The sequence below is a fragment of the Artemia sp. Qi Xiang Cuo genome, chromosome 15 (genome assembly GCF_049724085.1).
Source record: "Artemia sp. Qi Xiang Cuo chromosome 15, ASM4972408v1, whole genome shotgun sequence".
In the NCBI taxonomy this organism is placed as follows: domain Eukaryota; kingdom Metazoa; phylum Arthropoda; class Branchiopoda; order Anostraca; family Artemiidae; genus Artemia; species Artemia sp. Qi Xiang Cuo.
Window position 1 is genome coordinate 31,828,579 of NC_142808.1, and position 22,667 is coordinate 31,851,245.

Genomic DNA, 22,667 nt, shown 5'->3' on the forward strand with positions numbered 1-22,667 from the left:
AAAAACTTTAGGCTAAGACTCCAAACTAAAACTCTTAACTAAAACTCTTATCTAAAACTAAACAACAACTCAAAACTAAAACTAAACTAAACAATAACTCTAACTAAACTCTTAACAAAAGCTAAACTAATCTATAACTAACAAAAACTAAACTATAACTCTAACTAAAACTCTAAGCTAAGATCCTAAGCTAATACTCTAAACTCTAAACTAAAACTCTTAACTAAAAATAAACTATGACTCTAAACTAAAACTCTTAACTAAACTATAAGTCTAAACTAAAACTCTTAACTAATACTAAAGTAAACTATAACTCTAACTAAAACTCTAAGCTAAACTCTAAACAAAAACTCTTATCTAAAACTAAAAAACACCTCTAAACTAAAATTCTTAACTAAAAATAAACTAAACTATAACTCTAACTAAAACTCTAAGCTAAGACTCTAAACTAAAACTCTTAATTAAAACTAAACTAAACTATAACTCTAACTAAAACTCTAAGCTAAGACTTAAAACTAAAACTTCAATATCTAAGCTAAAACTCTTAACTAAAACTAGACTAAAACTATAACTCTAACTAAAACTCTAAAGTAAAACCATAAACTAAAACTATAAACTCTAAACTAAAACTCTTAAGTAAAACTAAACTAGAGATCTAAACTAAAGCTCTAAACTCTAAACAAAAACTCTTTACTAAAACTCTACACTGTAAACTAAAACTTTTATCTAAAACTAAATAACGCCTCTAAACTAAACTTCTTAACTAAAACTAAACTAAACTATAACTCTAACTAAAACTGTAAACTAAAACTATAAACTCTAAATTAAAACTCTTAAGTAAAACTAATCTAGAGATCTAAACTAAAGCTCCTAACTAAAACTAAACTAAACTATAACTAACAAAAACTCTAAGCTAAGACTCTAAACTAAAACTCTAAATTCTCAACTAAAACTAAACTAAACTAAAATAGAAATAAAACTCTAAGCTAGGACTATAAACTAAAACTCTAAACTCTAACTAAAACTCTAAAGTCTAAACCAAAACTCTAAACTCTAAACAAAAACTCTTAACTAAAACTAAACTAAACTATAACTCTAACTAAAACTCTAAGCTTTGACTCTAAACTAAAACTCTAAAATCTAAACTAAAACTCTTAACTACTATAACTCTAACTAAAACTGTATGCTAATACCAAACTGAAACTCTAAACTAAAACTGTATGCTAATACCAAACTGAAACTCTAAACTAAAACTCTTATCTAAAACTAAACTAAACTAAAAGTGCAATAAAAAACTCTAAGCTATTACTCTAGGCTAAAACTCTAAACTAAAACGTTTAGCTAAAACTAAACTACAAGTCCAAAAACACTTAACTTAAACTAAAATAAAATATAACTCTAATTAAAACTCTAAGTGCTGAGAGTCTAACTTGAAACTCTAGACTCTGAACTACAACTAAACTAAACTATAACTCTAACTAAAACTGTAAGCTAACATCAAACTAAAACTCTAAACTAAAACTAAACAATAACTCTAAACTAAAACTCTTAACTAAAACTAAACTAAATTACAACTCTAAACTAAAACTCTTAACTAAAACTAAACTACAACTCTAAACTAAAACTCTTAACAAAAATTAAACTAAACTATAACTAAAACTCTAAACTCTAAACTAAAACTCTACAGTCTAAACTAAAACTCTTAACTAAAATTAAATAACTATAACTCTAACTAAAACTCTGAGCTAAGACTCTAGGCTAAAACTCTAAACTCTAAACTAAAACTCATAACTAAAACTAAACTACAACTCTTTACTAAAACTAAACTACAACTCTAAACTAAAACTCTTAACTAATACTAAACTAAACTAAAAGTGCAACGAAAAACTCTAAGCTAACACTCTAGACTAAAATTCTAAATCCTCAACTAAAACTCTAAACTCTAACTAAAACTCTAAAGTCTAAACTAAAACTCTAAACTCTAAACAAAAACTCTTAACTAAAACTAAACTAAACTATAACTCTAACTAAAACTCTAAGCTAAGGCTCTAAACTAAAACTCTAAACTAAAACTCTTAACTACTATAACTGTAAGCTAATAACTGTAAGTTAATAACTCTAAACTCTCTAACTCTAAACTCTAACTCTAAAGTCTAAACTAAAACTCTTAACTAAAATTAAACTAAACTATAACTCTAACTAAAAATCTAAGCTAAGACTCCAAGCTAAAACTCTAAACTCTAAACTAAAACTCTTAACTAAAACTTAACGACAACTCTAAACTGAAGCTCTTTACTCAAAGTAAACTACAACTCTAAAATAAAACTCTTAACTAATACTAAACTAAACTAAAATTGTAACGAAAAACTCTAAGCTAAGACTCTAGGCTAAAATTCTAAACTAAAATTCTTAGCTAAAACTAAACTACAAGTCTAAAGACACTTAACTAAAACTAAAATGTATTTCTTGGTGTTGGGGTATTCAAAAAGCCATAAAGTAAAGTTGTGGGTGAAAAGGATGGGTACTTCAACTTGTAAAATTGGTTTAGGGGGGACATTAAGAAAAGAAATTGTTCTGAAATAATATAATAATGTCTTTTGAAAAGTATTGCTTGGTGTTGGGGTATGCAAAAAGCCGTAAGGTAAAGTTGTGTGTGAAAAGGATGAGTACTTCAAATTGTAAAATAATTTAAGAGGAATATTAAGAAAAGAACTTGTTCTGAAAAATATAATAAAGCCTTTGAAAAGTCTTGCTTGGTGTTGTGGTATTCAAATTATTTAAATTCAAAATTCAAATTCATTTAATTCAAAAACAAGACATAGCTCTCGTGGGCAAAGCCCAAATATGATGTCTCTTAGTCATAATTAGCAAAATAAAGTTGTCTGATAAAACTTCGTCAGTAAATAAACTAAAGGATAAAAACACTTGAGATTGAGAATAAAATTGTCTGATAAAACTTCGTCAGGATAAAATAAAACTAAACAATAAAAACACTAGAGATCATTGTAATATTTCACAAAGCTTGGCACAAAGCTTTTACTGTAGCGCATGGTGTTACATTGGACTGGGGATAGTTTCGAAACCTTCTGAGCCTCTTCCCTGGGGGTACGAGATCTTATAGGGACAAAAGGTGGGGGAAGGAATGATCGGTAGATGGGATATTAAAGGAGGGAGGAGCCAAATCTTTGGCATAATTTTTCTCAGCGGGAAGAAAGGGATTCAAGTTTAAATTCCTTGAGGTAAAAGGAGTAAGGAAGAGGGGAACCGCCATAAATGATTTGCAGTGATCTCTTCTGAACTCGTTCTATTTTATCAATTTCATCCTGGGTAAGGGCAAAGTGCCAAACCGGACAAGCATATACAACTAAGGGGCGGATGAAAATATGAAATATTAGTTTCAGCTTGTCCTTAGGAACTCGAAATTTTTCTAGTGTTTTTAGCATTTGGATTGCGCCGTTAGCTTTTTTTACAATTGTCTTTGTATTTCCCGTCATGAGCCATAAAGTAAAGTAAAGCCATAAAGTAAAGTTGTGGGTGAAAAGGATGAGTACTTCAATTTGTAAAATTGGTTTAGGAGGGACATTGAGAAAAGAACTTGTTCTAAAATAATTTAATAAAGTCTTTTGAAAAGTATTGCTTGGTGTTGGGGTATGCAAAAAGCCGTAAGGTAAAGTTTTGGGTGAAAAGGATGAGTACTTCAACTTGTAAAATAGGTTTAAGAGGGATATTAAGAAAGGAACTTGTTTTGAAAAGATATAATAAAGCCTTTTAAAAAGTATTGCTTGGTGTTTGGGTGTTCAAAAAGCCATAATGTAAAGTTGTGGGTTATAAGGATGAGTACTTCAAGTTGTAAAATTGGTTTATGAGGGACATTACGTAAAGAACTTGTTCTGAAAAGATGTATTGGGGGGAACCAAAAAGTTGCTGGGGGAGGGGGCCCTTCTGTGTCTCAAGTGCGTAATAAAAAAGTATTAAAAAAATGGGGGGCCGGGGGGAGGGGGCCCTTTGGGGGACCGGGGGAGGGGGCCTGGGGGAGGGGGCCTGGGGGAGGGGGCCCTTCTGTGTCTCAACCGCACCAAAAATTTTTTTAAAAAAATGGGGAGGGGCAAAAAGTTGGGCAAGGGCCCCTTTGGGGTTTGGGTAGGGGACCATACAACACTGTTCAAATGGAACTTGTGTATTATAACGACCACAGAGTTTCACCCCAAATCATCTTCTATAATGTCTCAAACTGTTTCACCCAAAAAATCCCTAAAATGCCAATTAATTTTTTTCGCCCAAATAATCCCCTAAAAGTAATTCCTGCGTGTTCTTTTGTTTCGGCATACCTGCGATTTCACGTTTGAAATTCCCAGGAAATTATTTCCCGCGTAAAATATATTCAATCTGTCTTGATCTCGTATGAATTTCTGAAAAAATCTAGGGTGTTCCTAGTTACACTATTATGGCTTCGATAGAATATTAATATTTATCTCTCAGACCTAGAGGCCAGAGAAGCCATATTTAAAAATAGAATATTAATTTATCTCTCAGACCTAAAGACCAGAGAAGCCATATTTAAAAATGAAATCCTCTCATGTTTCTCGTCCCAGTCGATTATGCAAATCCATCTCCCAGAAATCTAGTTCCCCTCTTGTCCTAGTCGATTACGCAATCAATTTCCGAGAAATCTGTTCCCCTTAGTGGATCAATAACATTGTCTATGCGGTTAGGTACGGTTAGAACCGATTATAGATGGCAGCAGCTTTGTTCGTCTTGTATTGGATAAGGGGGTTCTACTTATAAATAGATGGATGAGGAATGTTGTGTGTAAAGTTACTATGGAACGATTCAAAGGGGTGTGTGAGTAAGATATACTATCATTTTTCAATTGATGGAAGTACTTCTTGTGTACATGAGAGTTTTTTGTTGTTCACTTACATTAACTTTAAAAAGTGACAATTCATCATTCGATTTTTCTTTATATAAACATAGTAGTATACTTTGCTATATCGCTATATATATAAGGTTTTTGAGAATATTCATCTACCTTCTTTGAGTAAGAATAGAAATCTGGGTAAGAACCAGTTTACCTATCAGGGAGGGGTGAGTTGTCAGCACGTGCATAAGATTCCATCTTTTTTGCTCCTTGATAATTCTTCCCACAAAATGGTAGTTTTTGGTGCCCCAAATCTTTCGGAAATGTGGTCCATAGTTTGCTTCTTTTTTCTCTTCATATTCCTGGGGTTAATGTTTAGTTATAAAACTTCTTAAATTTTCAATATTCTGATTATTTTCTTCAACGTGCTAATGCACAAGGTACTACTATTACGAGACGAAGAGGTGTAATCCCATCTTCCAACCCATTTTAAGGTTTGTATTTCATGTGTTGTGGCTAAGCTCCCAGGTACTTGACTTTCTCGTTTTGCTGATGTTTCTCATCTTGCATATAGCGACGACGTGCTTTTGAACAGCCGTTTCGAGAATGATCTTCCCACACGGTTTCTACTGTTCTTGTTGTTTTTTTTCTGATAATGGCCTTTTGCCAAATATAGATAAATGTGAGTTTCTCTCCAATAACTGTGCTACTTTCACTCCCCAATATCGTAAAACTTCCATATCCGTTTTGAACATTCTCTCCGGTGGCTTAGCATTTCCTACCCTGTTCCGAGTTTGCGCCAGTGCACTGTTGCCTAACTCACTAAAACCTTGTAAAGGACGAACCACGGCCCATAGTAGCCAAAAAGTAAAAAAAAGTGTTTAAAAAAATGCAATTTAGAAAGAATATCCATTTCTAGCTGATTCCGCAATGGTAACTATTATCTACATTAGTTTTAATATTAAAATATTAAATTAACGGAATTTCAAAAATTAGCCTGAAACCCCTAAAAAACGGCGTCAGATCGATACAAAAAGTACACCGTCGAAATTGCAATGGCCGAAAATCCTATTCAGGAAACAAAACATATTATTGAAAATGAAATGCTATTTTTTACAAAAAAAAATAAAAAAATACACCTTCGTATACAGGATGATTGGTAAAAAGATCCAGTTCGGCTCTGAAAAAATTGTTACGAACCGAGGTAGGTATAAATAGACTTGCCCTGGCCAAAACTTGACTGCACCTTTTGTGCTCACGTTGCCCTATATGATTCAAAATCTCCCCCAATTCTTAAGATAAGTGATCTGAACAGAATTCGCACAAATTATTTGAAATGTTGCAAATTTCTTCTCTATCTTCCACAGTGGAGAGAAAATCAGTTTCTAGTGAATAATTTGGTGTTTGGGATTTTATTTTGAAGTTTAATATACAACATAAGAAACCCTCGGGTATGGCGTATGTGCATTTGTTTCTTCACCATTGTCTTGTCCAATTTTTCGTTGCTTGTATATTTTTCTCTGATTTTTCTTATTATTACTCTACCTGTATATTTTTGTTTGTTTGCTTGCATGTGTGGGTTACAAATAAGTAAAAAATAACAAGATTATGAAAACAGCATACAATTGCGCCTAAATTACCCTGTTTTTCTAATATTAGAACACATATTTCAAACCTCACTTGCGAGGAATAATAAAGGGAGATTTTTGAGACAGCATCCGTTTATTGGAATAATTTCTCTTCTCTCTAGCCATACAATTCTAGAGTAAATTATTATTTAAATTTGTTGTAAAAGTATACCTTATCAACTGTGTCTTAAAATTCCATTTGACAAATGAAATGCCTAAATTAGAGACCAGCTTTAAATGATTAAATTAAAAAACGAAACGCTCAAGTTAAAAGAACTAACCAGGAAAGTCTTTTAAAAACTTAAATATAGCCTACATACATTAGCGTTTGTTTCTTGTAAAAAATATTCAAATCCAAACAATAGATTTTGCTTTTATTTTCAGCATCGACGCCAAGGGCTGAGACAAAATGCTACAGAAATAATTTAGAGCGTTAAATTGGAGACCTGGGAATGGATTTACGGCGCTGAAAAAAAGATCGATGTGGCGTGCTAACTGCCATCTACTTCATTTAGAAAATATGTAGAAGAGACCCAAATATTTGTTTGTGTCTTATGCAGGTGAAATGCATACATTGAACAAAATTCAGTTTCCTCAAATTTCATTTAGTTAAATAAAATAACCATACCCACAAGCATAGACTTAATGATTTCGACTTGACACCTGATGACAATTCTTCTAAAACTTGGTAACTCTTAAACAATTCACCAGCTCACGTAACCTTGATTTTAGCGATTTTTTACTTTTATCAGTGTTAAAGTATAATTTTTTTTTATCACGATATAAAAAATAAATCCTTGTCTGAAATCCTTCGAAGAAGCCCTGTTGCTTATTCATGTTGCTTATACATGCCTTATCCTAAGAATATCAGATAAGAAATATACAGACTAGGAAATTGCAAAAAATTTACTTTGTTTGCTTTAGTCACACACATATAAATTGGCAAAAATTCTATAGAACCATAATATTTTGATAAAGATAAGAGAAAAGTACCCAGAAAAGAAGGAAAATTGAAATAAAATTTATTTCTTGCCAAACCATTAATAGCAATGACTTTGGAAAAAACTTTGGTACTTATGCATTATACGGTAGCCACGAAAGAAGTCAATTTGGTTAATGCTAATGAAATAAAATAGGATGAATATATAATAATTTAGATACAAATTTGGGCCATACATTTGCACATTAGGGGGGTGGGGGCAAAGCATAGTATATATTAAATACGTAACCTAACTTAACCTAGGTACCTTCCCCCTCCCTAAATCCCAAAAAACAATAGTTTAAATATTGTAAACTCAATGATAAACCACGCTTTGCGATCCATTTGTCTATTGCAAATACCCTTTTGACTGGTTTCCTTATACAGTATATAGCGGTAACGTTGAGTAGGCTACCGCATAATGCATAAGTACCAAGACTTTTCTTAATTCCTTGAAAATCACTTTGTAGAAGCACTTCAACTCGAGGGCAGCTGCACACATCTTGAACATAGTATATACCACGAGGCTGACACGTCAATTGAGAGGCGGGAGGGCAAAATACCATTTTTTGGTATTTTTGCTGAATAAAAATAAAAAGATCCACCTTCTAGACTTCAAAACTACATATCTCCTCCCCCAACCCAACATTTTTGGGAATTATAGCTCTTGCAATAAAGCGTACTTTCCAGACCCTTCCAAAAAAACTATCAACATTTCACGAGTATACTAATTAAAAAAAAAAATTATTCTATATGAGGGGCTACGGCTATTACTATAAAATACAATTGAGTGAAAAACGTGTATAGCAATATAGAAGCAATAATATTGTTTCGAGCTTTTGTATATATTGGTGTGATTTTTCATTTATTCCTATTCACTTTGGATTTCTTCTTTCTATATGAGTTTTTGTGGTGTATATTTTCTTTTTTTCTCAATGCTAAGGATGTCTGGTGTATACAGGGAAAATACTGGTTTGATTGTTCTTTTTTTTCTACTTGTCACAGACTCGTTGTTCAAGATTTTCTCAAAATATGCCAGTTTGGCTTTAGATCTTTTGTAAGAAATTTGAATTCCTAAAACCTACTATACAAAGACTAAAATGCTTCTCATTGCAAAACAGTACGTCGCAATGACAACAGCATAGTAATTTTGTACAACTAAAAAACATTAGGACTCTAAAGCATAACATTCGAATTCATAATTTTCCTTTGCGAACAATCAATCCTGACTGAAATTTTATTTAAAAGCTAGATACACACAAATGAACTCTACGAAATATAAGCCTTTTTTTACTAAAAAAAAGAAATAGGATTGATGCTTGAAACATCCCTAATCAAATCAGGAGCATAATATAAGATTCAAAGCTTTATTGCACAAATTTTTACATGACAATATGGTCCCTTCTTACATACACAGGCACTGACTAGTGACACAAAGTAGGTATAGAAATATAAAATAATGGCACACATAATTTTGTACTTGAGCAAGTGATATTCTCAAATAATTTAGAATCTTATCTTTAAATAAACTTGATATTTGTAAACAAAGCACCGATGCAAACCCAACAAATTTAACAACAACGAACTTCAAATGCCCTTTTTTTCCAATTTTGCATAAACTAGCAATAAATACCCTAGTTGTATGTGGGATTTTAGTCTTTAGTCAGTATTAATCGTTCATTACCTTTCATTCGCCAATTGCACCTGCTTGTAATAACAGCTTATCTTGCTTTATACATTTGGTAAGTGTTCGTAACTCTAAGCCAATCACTAATCTGATAACAACCCATGACCTTATACAACCAGTATCGAACCTAATGTGGGTATTCCCTCAATTGCACAATGTAAACAATCGGTTTCCAATGCTCACAAGAGAGTATACATTTATTGCTTATGTCACTCATCCGACATGCTCTTTAGCTAGTTTTAAATATGTGTTGTCTTGTATTGACGATCAGCCTATAGCCCCTGCGGTTCTACACAACCATTATATTGTTTTTTCTCAAACCAGGGTTTATGTTGCGTCCTTGTAAACCAGGCAATTTTTTACCCTTGCGAAATTCTTAAAATATAGTACATATCTAAAGACCAGTCCATAGTACCTATATCACTGTACATATATCTTCCATGTTCTTTCACCGTATCTCATTCTTCCTCATAGAATCTTCCTCAGAACCTTAGGGTCCAATGAAAAACCAACTGAGAAACTCGGTCCTAATCTGAGACCACCTGATCGATACGTTAAATCTGTTTTCTTTCTTCTTTTCACTTCGGTTCTTAAGATTAGTTTAAAGATTTTGATTAAATAATTTCTTAGACCATTAGGATTTTGATTATTAAATTATGTATCTCTCGTTTTCTAAATTACATAAGAGATGGGAATTACAGCTTTCAGTATTTTTTTAAGCCTTTAACGTCTTAGAAAGTTCTTCTTGCTAAAAAAAAGTTATAGTGAACAGTAAAAAAAAAATCCACAAGATTCTATAGACTGTTTTTTTTTTAATCTTCTGCAATTTCTGTGTCTTAAGAGTTAACGTTTTATACTACCACTGTCCCTATATAGCTCTTTTCATCTTTTTCTTTTTTAAAGTTTATTATTTTATATGATTCGGCTACCACTGGGGTAGCCGGCTACATTGTTAATAAATATATATTTTTTTTTTTTTTTCAAGTTTACCTTGGATACTTTTCCTTACCAATTCCGTAAAATCTAACAATTTTCATGGGCAGAGGTCGAAGGAGGACGAGAAGGCTTAAATCATAAATCCTTAGTTGTCCAACAAAATTACCTTTTATACAAAATATACTTTTTCCTGCCAATTCCATAAAATCTAACAAATTTCATGGGTAGAGGTTGAAGGAAGACGAGAAAACTTAAATGATAAATCCTTAGTTGTTCAACAAAATTACTTAGTGTTAATATACATTGTAACACATATACATACAATCTGTACAAAATGATAGACGAGCCATTATAGTTAAATCACAATCTAAAATTCCAGTTCCCTTTTTGAACGCACAAATTTTTAAAGCGATATGATTTATTCTTACCATCTTTTATTTTTCACATTTTATTATCTGACGTTTCTGTTTTATGAGTTATACTTGGGATGTTTCTTCTGTCAATTTCCCTAAAATATCAATAGTTATGGCGGGCGGACGGGCGGGGGGGGGGGGGGGAGGTGGTTAATGTTTAATTACAAACCTTTCATACCATAATTTTTTTTTACACATGAACATAGTAGGACTTGAAAAAAAAAAACACAACAAAAAAACCAAAAACGTCAAAGTAAAAACAGGCTTATGTGGTAAGAATTATTCTGCACTTATCTTTTTTAACCAAATTCCTATTGTATATTTTAATGCAAGCCTTTATCATATTTGCAAAAAAAAAGTAAGAATTTCAGTATTTTACCACTGCTTATGCTATTAACCAAGAAAAATCTACTTCATATCTTTTTTTCACAAAAGAAGGGTTAGCCGTAAGATATAAAATAAGTTTTTTCAATAGCTTTCATTATTAAAACCTCTTAACAGGTTAGTTCAAAGTGGTATATCAACCCCTTGGTTTTAACAGCCGGATTCCATGGAAATTGTTACAAAGAAGATGACAAGGTAATTTACAAAAATGAAACTTATTGGAACTTTCTCTTCTTTCGTCTCTCTATGACTTAGCGGTTTCACATTCTCATAATACAACGTAGGTTACTTAAAAGAAAATCGTTAAATAGTCTATGATTAGTCACTTAAAATAATCTATGAATCTGAAAGAAGTCTACATTCTTACGGATCTTAAATAAATCGATGTGGTACACCTACTTAGCCAATGTAAAACCACTCCAACAAACATTTTTAATCTATGATTTCATATTTGTTTTTCGGCTCACACAAGCTATGCTTTTGAGTCGAAAATAATTAACTGATTATGTTTTTTTTAATTAATAAATTGATTGATTTCTGAACAGATCTTAAACTGTATTTAAATTCTTGATTTTAAAACAGAAACTAAGAACTGTGTTTTCAATAGGAATAGTTTTAAGATTTTGTTTTTTAATGAACATATCTGAAAGATTCTCAGACAAGAGCGGAGCCAGGATTTTTGTTCGCGGGGGGGGGGATTTTTACCCGATTTTTTCCCGTGGACTTTGTCTAACATCCTGCTTAAGCTGATCAGAACCGTTTACCCACAAAATGCGACAGTATTTAGTGTGGGAGCATATTTTTTTCTGGTAAAGTTTTGTCTTAACAGGTATTTTTTAGACTAATTTTCGACTCGGTCAAAAATTTCGGGGGGGGGGGGGGTCCCACCGGGTCCCCCCCCCCCCCCCCTGGATACGGCCTTGTTCTCAGATAAAGCTCTTTATACCCAACAAACTCAATGCAAATATTTTTGAACATCGAAATACTTAAAATAGCGATACCGGTAGTCATTTTCTTCGATTTTTCAATGAAGGGGAAGAATAAGTTTTCCTATCTAGTAAAATATGTACTATTCAGAGACAAGATCGAACAAGCTCATAAAACAAATATTTGAGAAAATTCAAAAGGAGATACGATGTTTGTTTTCTTTAACAAACAAATTACCTGGTAAAAAATATAGTTAGGAAATAACTACAATGGAATTACTAAGGGCTTGAAAGTACTCTTAGTGGGACAACATTAACCATCCAACCACAATCAGGACTCCACTCGAAAAAAAAACTGGGAGTGGGGGATAACAGTATAACACCAATAGAATACACTGAAATTGTTTTTTCCTAGTTAAGGGTCCTTTTTCAGACAATACTTTAAGTCAAGGAAAGACCTTGGACCTCAACCAAATGGTAGCAACAATCACATTGTCATCAAAGACAAACATCGTTTTTACCTATTTGTTTTAAATAATTAGGAGCAAATTACTTGGTATAACTATCTAAAATAAAAAAATAATACACCCGTTCCTAAATATATTAATGATGGCTTCAAACACATATAAATAACATGTTTTTATCAATGAGCTTTCTATAAATTTAGCTCAAAAATAAGATAAATGACGACTTGAAACAATTATTAATAATAAGTTTTTGTGACATTTCGACACGATGCAAAATTAATCTTTTACAAGTCCTGGAGAATCTTCAATTATTGATGTCAATGCATCCCAATTTACTGACAAAAGAAGAATAAGTAAATGATAGAAAAGTATGATGCTAGAGAAGATTAGTTAGGAAATTACAGACTTCAAGAGAACCTTGAGATTAATAAAAATGAAAACGTACTGAATATATTGAAAATCACCTTTTTTGTCACGATTGGGCAAAAAAGCACTATCAATCACAGAAAACATCAAAATACCGTGAAAAATACAAAAGGCCGCTCCTGACATTTTCAATATTTCATAGAAGAGAAAAAGAACAAAGTTCTTGCAGGAAGGAGTTTGAATACAATTTTTTTTTTTACAAAAATGATACTGTGATGTTGAATAACATGGCTTCATTTCCACAGGACGCTACGTACGATTATACCAGACAGTCCACCATTTTACCTGACTCATTTTATCCTAAGGGAAACAGCGAAGACTATGGGAGAGCGTGGTGTCCAAATGGAAAATAAAATTTGCCTAGACTTACAAATGAACCCTATCTTTTCTTCAACCACTATTGGTCAGGGTTGCCACCTGTAACACGAAAGTGCTATTTTAGCCCTATGTCATTACGTGTAGCACTATAGCACGTGCTCCGGGTTGCCATCTATAGCACGAAAGTGCTATTTTAGCACTATTACAGTCAATTTTTTGCTGTAGCACCGAAAATCGCTGTTTAGCACGCAAATTTGGGCAATTGTATCACTTTAGTAACTGACCGTGGTGGCAACCCTGGTATCCCCACCCATTTATGTGATAAATGCGCCTCTTTAAGTGCGTTCAGCAATAATGCTCCATCAGAGGATTCTTGGGAACGCACCAACTTATTTTTCAAAAAGGAGCTCGATATGAGCTTTAATCTATGTCATTGATCAAACAAAATACATCAGACATCCATTTTAAAAACTTAGGGTAATCCCTCAACTCTATAATACTGATATAATAGAATGGGATATAGACGAAATAGATTTTAACTTCGTAAGTGGGCTCAGATTCCATTTTCCGGTGTGAGATCAGAATCATGGATCTGAAAGATAATCACAGTGATTCGGAACTTGTTGCACGAAATAGGCAAGGAAGGTATGAGATCCGTATGAGAATTTGTCCTTATACAGAAAATAAAGAATGGACAAAATAGCTTCCCCCCCCGTTGTTCAGTTTTTAGTATTTGGTTTCAATTTAAAACATTTTCCACTAGCCCGTAATCAGTAATACTCATTTCAAATTACCTCATTAAAACAGAGAATGTGCAAAGTTTAGAAGGTACAGTTTTATAAATTGAAGGAACTTACTTCTCAGCAGTGGGGAGTCTGGTTTCTCTGACGCCCGGGGCAAAATCTTGACTACCCCCTCCCCCTCACCTGTTCCCCAGAAATGTTCACACCCCATTTTAACAAGTTTTTAATTTAATAACAAAATTTTCATTTATTCACAAAATTTTACATTTGTTTAAATCAGACTTTTCTTACTTTATGTGGGAAAAGATGTGGGAAAAATGGAAATTTTTGACTCAATTTGCTTAGACTTACTGCCAACTGCGTTTTACTTTATTTTAATAAAAATAAAATTTAAAAATTACAAAATGATTAAAATGTTAGATTATCTATTAGAAATGTTGTGCCCGGGACAAGCGCACCCTCTGCCCCCTCTAAAACTGCATCTGCTTCTCAGACGGATTTTACAATATGTAAAGACAAACACAGTTGTATTAGAGTTGCGTGCTTAAAAACCACTACAGATAGGGAGACAATGCATAAAATCACAAAAAGGAAAACATACAATGCAACTCGACATACATACAAGATAACTTTGGAAGACTAGTGACAAAAAAGAAAAAAAAAGCCAAACACTGCATGCCTAATAAGCACCTTTTGGTATTTGTGGTAAATATGAAATATAAGCCATTTCTCCTATCATATCAGCATACACAGAGAGTCCTTCCTTGAAACCCGATAACTAGTCCTCAGGGATATTTCAAAATAACAGAATTCAAATATAATGGCTTAAAACGCACTTTTGGCTATTAAACACCTCCCCCTTCTTGGAAATCTACTGATAAACCGTAATACCACTGAAATTTCCGCTTTGTAAGTTTCTCAATATGAGATATGAAACATTGGTTCTATAGTTTAGATCAATGGAAAACCATGGAAAAGTTTCTTGACTTTCTCATAAAACTCAAATAAAATTATAAGCAGGAGGCATTTTACTGGAAGAATGCAGGTTAACATTATACAAACATAAACAAATATTTTTGTTACGTCAAAGGCAACTGTATGTAATACAGCTTTACTTTCTAAAAAAGATAGAAAATTGCATTACTCAATTTTCGAAAGTTTTCAGAATCTACAATCTAGAGACAAGGTGCTAAAAGGACAAAATTTTAGGAAAAATTGCAGAAATAGATATATCACGACAGTAAGTACTTTCACCTACGCTAACACCCTACAATTTTACAATAAGCTGAAAGACATTATCAACTTTTGAAAATACAATAGTGATACAAAAATAGTTTTTCACGAATATAAATAATTACAGAACAGATATAGCCATTTAGATTAGTTTTATCGTTGAATAAAACAAAAGTGTTTGAAAAGCTTATATCTCTCCGATTAGAATATCCAGAGCCCGATCAGAACAACTAAAACAATTGAACTTAACAACCTCATCTCTCTTTCACAAGCAAAAAATATTGTCCCAAAATCATCCACAGTTTAATGTAAAAAAAAAAAAAAAAACTTTTGTGTGATTAAAAGATTAGATTAAAGAATACGATTACTAATCATTATTCAACATCATAATTTGGGTCCCCATGTAACTCAACTCCCCTTCGACTAAGTCCCCATTTAACTTAACCCTGTTCAATTCAATCCTCCCTCAGTTCAGCCCACATTCAACCTAACCCTCATTGAGCTTAACCCCGATTAAATTTGGCCATTGCAATTGGATAGGTTAGGTTGAATGGGGTTGAGTTAGACGGGGGTTGAACTGAATAGGGGTTAAGTTGAACGAGGATTGAACTGAACGGCGGTGAATCTACACGTACACCCATATTTTATACTTAGTTTTGGTCATAAACTCTATTCTTGAAATATACATATATCTTTTTTTAATTAATGCAAACAGTATTGAGATATCGTAAATTTAAGCAGTCATTACTTTATAGTAACCTATAAAGTATATGCCTTAATTTATATAAATTACATGGTGATGACTGCCTTCTTTAGTCCTATGACTAGGTCAAATTTTATTGGTAAAAAAACGACATCTGAGAACGCTGCACTCATTTGATAATAATTACCATTTTAGAGAACAAAGCCTTGTTCCCATTCGATACCTGATAGTGTCGAACCTTTTACGCATTGAACACGATTCTTGGAAATTTTTGCTATTCGTGAAACGGAATCTTTTTTAAGATTTTTCCCTTCGAAAGTGGTCGGCGGGGTCAATGCAAGGACATATATATTGAAAAGCCAGTCCAGAAGTGGGATAAATGCAGCAATTTTTGCATATTTAAGTCGAAACAATAGGAATAAATTGAATAGTTAAAAGTAGGAACAGCAAATGCTACGAGAACTGTAACTTCACTTAGTATGAAATACCGATAAGTTGAACTATACTTTAGGAAAAAATAGAAGTTATAACTAACTTCCGTGGATAAGCATATATACAATCATTAACTATAAATCTATGCTACTAAAAACAGATAAATTGCAATTTTTGTGACGGCGGAAGACACATTAACATATATTTAAACTTGGGTCATGGGCTAGTCTTACTCAGCCATACAACTGTTTTTGCTTTCTGGCAGCAATTATGTTTGCTTTGAGAGATTTAAGATCTGTGGCCATTTTTAAGAATGGGTGAGATATCAACTCAGAAGATGAGGCTCTGGCATCAACTTCAATTTGGAGACATCTATCCAGAAAACCCTGCAATGAAAACATAAAAGGTGTTAAGTATGCAAATGATGAGTGTTTCGACGCATAAATTGTAAATGGAGAGTGTCTTCTTAGTCTAAGTATTCGATATTCTACCAAAAAAAAAAATCTTATGTACCCCATACCAGACAACAGAGTAGTGACGCCATCTCCAGAAAAATAAAAATAAATTATGAGAGGCCTTCCGTTAAAACATGACGTTTTTCCATCGAACGAGGAGAGCACAAACATCATTCGTCATAAGACAATAATTTTTAACAGACTCATTGAACGTTCTTACCCTAGACACAAATACAAACCGAACGCAAGAGTTGACCGTTCTATCGATAGGATTTATGAACCAAAAAAAGCTTATATAGGATTCCAACTATTAAGAGGAGTTGATTAGCTCCTGTTCCTTCCTCAACCCCCCCCCCATGTTTGATAAAACAAGGCCTAGTAGACTTGGTTGGGCCAACGGGTGTAGGAAGTGTTAGTGCGACTGTGGCTGAAACTGCAGGTAGCATACAAAAATCATTGATTAAACTAAAGCAAATCCAACAAATTTTTCAAGTACTCAACACATTTCAAGGTTTCCCCTTTCACAAGCATAACACAGAGCTGTTTTCCCCATAGCATTAGCTGCATTTGGGTCTGCGCCGCTTTTTAAAAGATAATCAACTACATCATAATGGTGGAACTTAGCGGCAGCTATTAAGAGAGTCCATCCTTGCATAGCGATAGAATTTGGTTTGGCATGACAAATTTCAAGGTTCCCGTCACGAGCTGCAAAATGTAACGCTGATAAATCAAACAAGGACTTGGCGTTTACATCCGCTCCATTTTCGATAACATATTTAACTAATTGAATATGGTTGCCTTTTACAGCCAAATGCAAAGGGCTGCAATCATAATTGTCAAAAGTATTTATATCTACGCCACGTGAGACCAACCACTGACATTCAGAAAGATTGCCTTTCGAAGCAAATTCAGACATAAGCTGTGATTTTTCATGCAACAAAAACATAATAATTCATCTAATGTTAATCACCAAACCTTACCTTACGTATACATAGAGGTCACATCGTTCATTACTAAAGTGTTACCAAAAGGTGCTTTGAAAATGACTGCTAATCTATGTTCCTAAAATGTCTTATTAACATTAGTAGAAAATCGACCTTACTGAGAAAATAAAAACAAGTCCTTCTAATTCAAGCCGAAATATTTTTACTGTTGTTCAGCTCACTGTTAATAAAGGACACTACCTCCTGCAAAAGCAGGAAACTAAATGAATAAAGGCAAAACCACTCTTTTTGTTTGGCAGGCTCGCCAATGCTGAAGTCCTGAAACAGACTGGGACGGAATAGAATAATCATAAATGAATCGAGGTGGAGCGAGACGGAAGCCTCTGAATTACAGTATTCGCATACATGACGAACAGACGTAAAATACACTACTTTTATAAGTCAACCATAAGAAGAAAGCAAAGATTTCCCAAAGAAACTACATCGAAAGTAACGAAACCAATGAAAACATCAATGCTTCCTTACTCACAAAACTGACACTGAAAAGTACCAATACTCACAAAATTGACAATAACATATGTTTGGTTTCTCTTCTTCTTCTTTTGTTACAGTCCAGGCAAGTTGCTTTGGAATTTGAAAAAAAAGAGCACTCGAGTACATCCAAAATAAAAACACATTAAAAAAAAGGAAAGAACATGTTAATGTCTCGTTCAAACAGTGTAAAAAAAAAGGCACACCACATAGCTGAAATCTAGAACGTCTCGAAAAATTAGGTCTTGGCTTTGAAAACCCTAATGAAAGGGAGCCTGGTCTAATCTAATTTAAAGGGAGAATTTAATGCTTTGAAAATCTAAGAAAAGTATTCCAGGTACTTGTTAATTATTCAGAACACACTCAAGTTCTTGATATGAATGTAATATCGGAGAAAACCGGCTTAATAGCCACGAAGGCAAGTGACGGGTTACAGAATGCATTCAACATATATAATTTGGGCTATATATTTACACATTAGGGGGGGGGGAGAGGTTAAGTATAGCGGTTCTGCATACAAAATGTGTTAGCTACAATTATTCTGCATATTATGAAGTAAGAATCGTTTTCTAACTTCATATTGTCCAAATACTTTACCCCCACCCCCTAATGTGCAAATATATAGCCCAAATTTCATGTCGAATGCATTCTGTCACCCGTCACTTGCCTTTGTGGCTATTAAGCCGGTTTTCCGAGATCTGACATTCAGATCAAGAACTTGAGTGTTTCCTGAATAATTAACAAGTACCGTATTTCGGAAACGAAGATTGGATATTCCCTATCTCATGATACGAATAAAACTAGTAACATACAAAGAACCGATTTTAATATGAAAAACATCATTCATCAAGACATAGAAGTCGACCGAACCCGACAGAACTAATAAGACAATACTGTTTTTCTTAACCCAAAAGAGAGATGAGAAGTTTTTACACCGATCAACTCAATAGGCGTAGCCAACTTTGGCTAAATAAAATTTATTTCTAAGTTATGACGTCATTTTATGCATCTTCACAGCAAGAAAAGGAAGATTTTGAAGATTGATTATAATCGAATATTATTGTCTTTCATACCAAACTTGAATTTTACAGCTTCGATGGTTTATCTGTTGGATATATCTTAGCCAAACATTCGTACACAGCGTATTTGTACAAGAAATGAAAATTTCTTTGGACAGGTCCAAAGATATGGAATTTCGCTCCATCAAAGCAATGAATAAAACCAAATTTGGCTATGTAAGCCCTATGCATCAAAGAAAACTGACTTACGAGAAAGAGTGGGAGAGAGAAGGTAATTGTTGTGAAATGATGCAAGTTATACTATGGAAACAAATATGTTGAGGTATCATCTTGAAAAACTATCAATTTTGAATCAACATCCAAATATTTAAATGACTCTCACTTAGTTTGCAGTCTCTCGCTATTGAATCTCGATGTGAAATAAAAATCAATTACCAAGTAGGCTACTACCAGGAGTTTCGCCTTTACCAGGATTGAAATGGCAATATTTCTTATTTTCATTTTATGGCACATTTTAAAATTCTAAATATTTATGGTTTCTTCCATAATTTAGAAAGGGGGAATTAGCAGTCGTATCCACCAAAAAACCTCTATTTTTATGATTCACCCTTGCAGTTCGAGAGGCACATCACCTCTCTAATCATTTTTGGCACTTGGCGCGGATACCACCTGAGGGAAAAATTGGAAAAACATATTATTTACTGAGTCCGGTACACCAACGGACCTGGTAAAAACTCGGTTGTAGTAATAATAAAAAAGAAGAAACCAGCAACATATCTATAGCTACATATGGTAAATCTGTAGCTCGACGGTGAATTATCAGTGTGTAATTCTTACTTAAATTTCTACAGTTCGGTAATTAGGATTACTCCGCAAACGATTTAATGGCCTAAATTGTGTTTGTTTAGCCACACACTCAGGGCCCATAGAAATAAACCATAACTAACCATAATTATACTGGATGTTTGATGGTTTAAATTGACAGGGCTCGATATAATTAAATGTCATTTATTATACCTTCAAAAAGCGTTGGTGTTTGATTATATGATTGAGTCTTAAGTTCGGACATAATAAACGAACTTCTACGAAAACTACTCAAGAGTTAAATGGTAAAACAGTTGTTTGCTAATTTTTGAGCAAGCGTGCGTCTCAACAAAATTTAGTCATGACTGAACTGCTATGAATTAGTTATAATTGAAAGATCTAGATAGGTCACGAGTTTGAGAAACTTCGTTAAGAGCCTTAATTTTGGACACAAAAGATTCACGTGAGTGACGATATATTTATATAGATCAGTATTGCAATGACACCATGTACTAATATAAGTCTTCATACCTATAGCTTCCATAAAAGACGTCATATTAAAAACCATTCTTATCTATTTCACTGCTGTCATTAATAGCATAAAAACTAGCTATGTCTAAAAAGATCTATTAGTCTATATTTTTCAAAACCTAGCAGTCATATAACTATAAAAAAAAGCCTAGAGAAAGACCCAAACAACGACAATTTACAATTGTTTTCATTGATGATTCGTTGGAACCAAAATAAATTTTGTCCAAGCGCCTGAAGTATCAAACTTGATAAGACCAAAAGAACGACGCGAGCAACGTAAATTCCCAATTGGTGAAAATGAGCAGCCTGAACCATCAAATGAGACTAGACATATCCCTACAACTAAAGAAAAGGGCATTGAAAAAGTGTCTGAAGTAATCCAAAATGAAGAATAAACAAATGAGCGGTTAGAATATAAGCGACAGCGGGAACCAGAACGAGTGAAACGCAACAGTGAAGAAAAAAGACATTTGCGTTTAGAAGATTTGCGACAACAAGGATTGAAATGAATTAAAAAAGAAAGTTTAGAAAAAGGATGTATACATGTTACAGCCATAATAGTATAAAACACGCTGATGTTTAGAATAATTCCTCAGTTATTATATGAATAGACTAAAAATAAAAGTAAAAAAAATAAATTTTCCTTAAAACCCTAAACCCTTTATTTTTCTCATAAATAAAAATTTTTGCCTAAAACCCTTGAAATATTCGATCAGTTTTTTTATCTTGCAAGATAACTTTAAAAAGATGGCAATGGCACAAAATTTCTTTATGACCCTCTAAACATTGGAACATTTATTATTCTAGCACGTTAATCTTACGAAAATAAAACCAGATTAAGCTTAGCTAAGTATAAAGTTTCACAGCAAGATTTTCACAATAAAAAAATGCCAATAACGACCTAAAAAAAGCAAATTTACCATTATTAAAAATCATAATTCGTTTAAACAAGAAGAAAATTTGAACCATTAAACATGACAAGATCAAGCTGTCAACTCGAAAAACATAAATTCCTAATGGCTGAAAATGAACAACCTAGACAACCAAGACCAATCCAAGCAGCTAAAGAAAAGGGTATTGATAAATTGTATGAAATAATGAAGATCCAAAATTAAAAAGAAAGAAAAACGAGGTTATAAGACAAGCAGCCCCAAGAACCAGAACGTGTCAAAAATAAAAATGAAGAAGAAAGAATTACGCGGTTATAAGACAAGCGACAGCGAGAATCAGAAAGTAAAAAATTAAAGTGAAGAAGAAAGATATCTTAGATTAGAAGAACAACGCCGTCGCAATCTTCGACGCCATGAACCTGCGACACAAAACCAGTACAAACCTACAAAGAAGCCATAAACTGCGCAAATGTTAATTACAGGTCATTGGGATCTTTCAATGTTGTATGTACTCACCGTGGAGCCCTCTATTTTCCAGAGGAAAGAGTAGCAAAGAAAGGTAATTCATTTGAAGATTGCTGCTTGCATGGTCGAACTCCATTGCCACCTTCACCATATCCAAATGATATCGGTTTGCCTTCTTTTAGGACGTCACTTACTCTCTAGAGAGTTCCATGAACGAATCCGAAACTTGAACTCATGTTTCACTCTAACTTCACTCAACGTAAGCGATGATCAATCCATCAATAGTCATAATGTTTTTAGTTTTGAAGTAGCTGGAAAAATTTCTCATAAAATCCACTTAGCGGCACATTCATTACAAACCACTGAAGGTGATTTTGAACCGCCTTCAGGTGACCAGATGTAATTTTTAGACCCGACGAAGCTATTTAAGAACGCATCGCACATCCTTTAAATTATGGGATCTCTCGTAACCTACTGGATCTCTTGGAATAAATATCGCAAGGCTCAAACTACTTTGCTAAAGGTTACGAGAAAATGCTAGAAGTGGAGAATGATGTAAATCGACGTGCTGCTTCACTGGGGCAATAGCCTCCAAACATGGTGCTCTTTTTTGCTGTGTCTTTCACGTATATTCATATGAGGTCGCCAGGAACTTGCAATCATAAATGGGGTCGTGAATGAAAAACTCTAGGAAGCCCTGGTCTAGACAACCATGATATTATATATTATCAGACAAAGTTGAAAGGCAGTCAAGTGCTTGAGAAAAAAATCTAGAAAAAATGACTTGGTCGGATTCGTGGTTTATTTCTGAAATACTGTATTTCAATACATGGGTATCATTTTGACATCGACAATTTGAAATTAATTGGCGCACCAATTTGTTGCTTCTGAAATT

The 22,667-nt window shown here is 33.4% G+C and overlaps 1 protein-coding gene across 8 annotated transcripts in view; it reads right to left on the reverse strand.

The window, feature by feature from the left end:
• Positions 1–11,784: 11,784 nt before the first annotated feature.
• LOC148943554 (serine/threonine-protein kinase PAK 3-like) overlaps positions 11,785–22,667 on the reverse strand; it is a 90,220-nt gene continuing 79,337 nt past the window's right edge. For all 8 annotated transcript variants that reach the window (XM_089101846.1, XM_089101844.1, XM_089101845.1 and 5 more), the window contains one exon: positions 11,785–16,519. In XM_089101846.1, the coding sequence (XP_088957972.1) occupies positions 16,367–16,519 (153 nt within the window). In that variant the 3' untranslated portion in view covers positions 11,785–16,366. The remainder of the gene's footprint in view (positions 16,520–22,667) is intronic.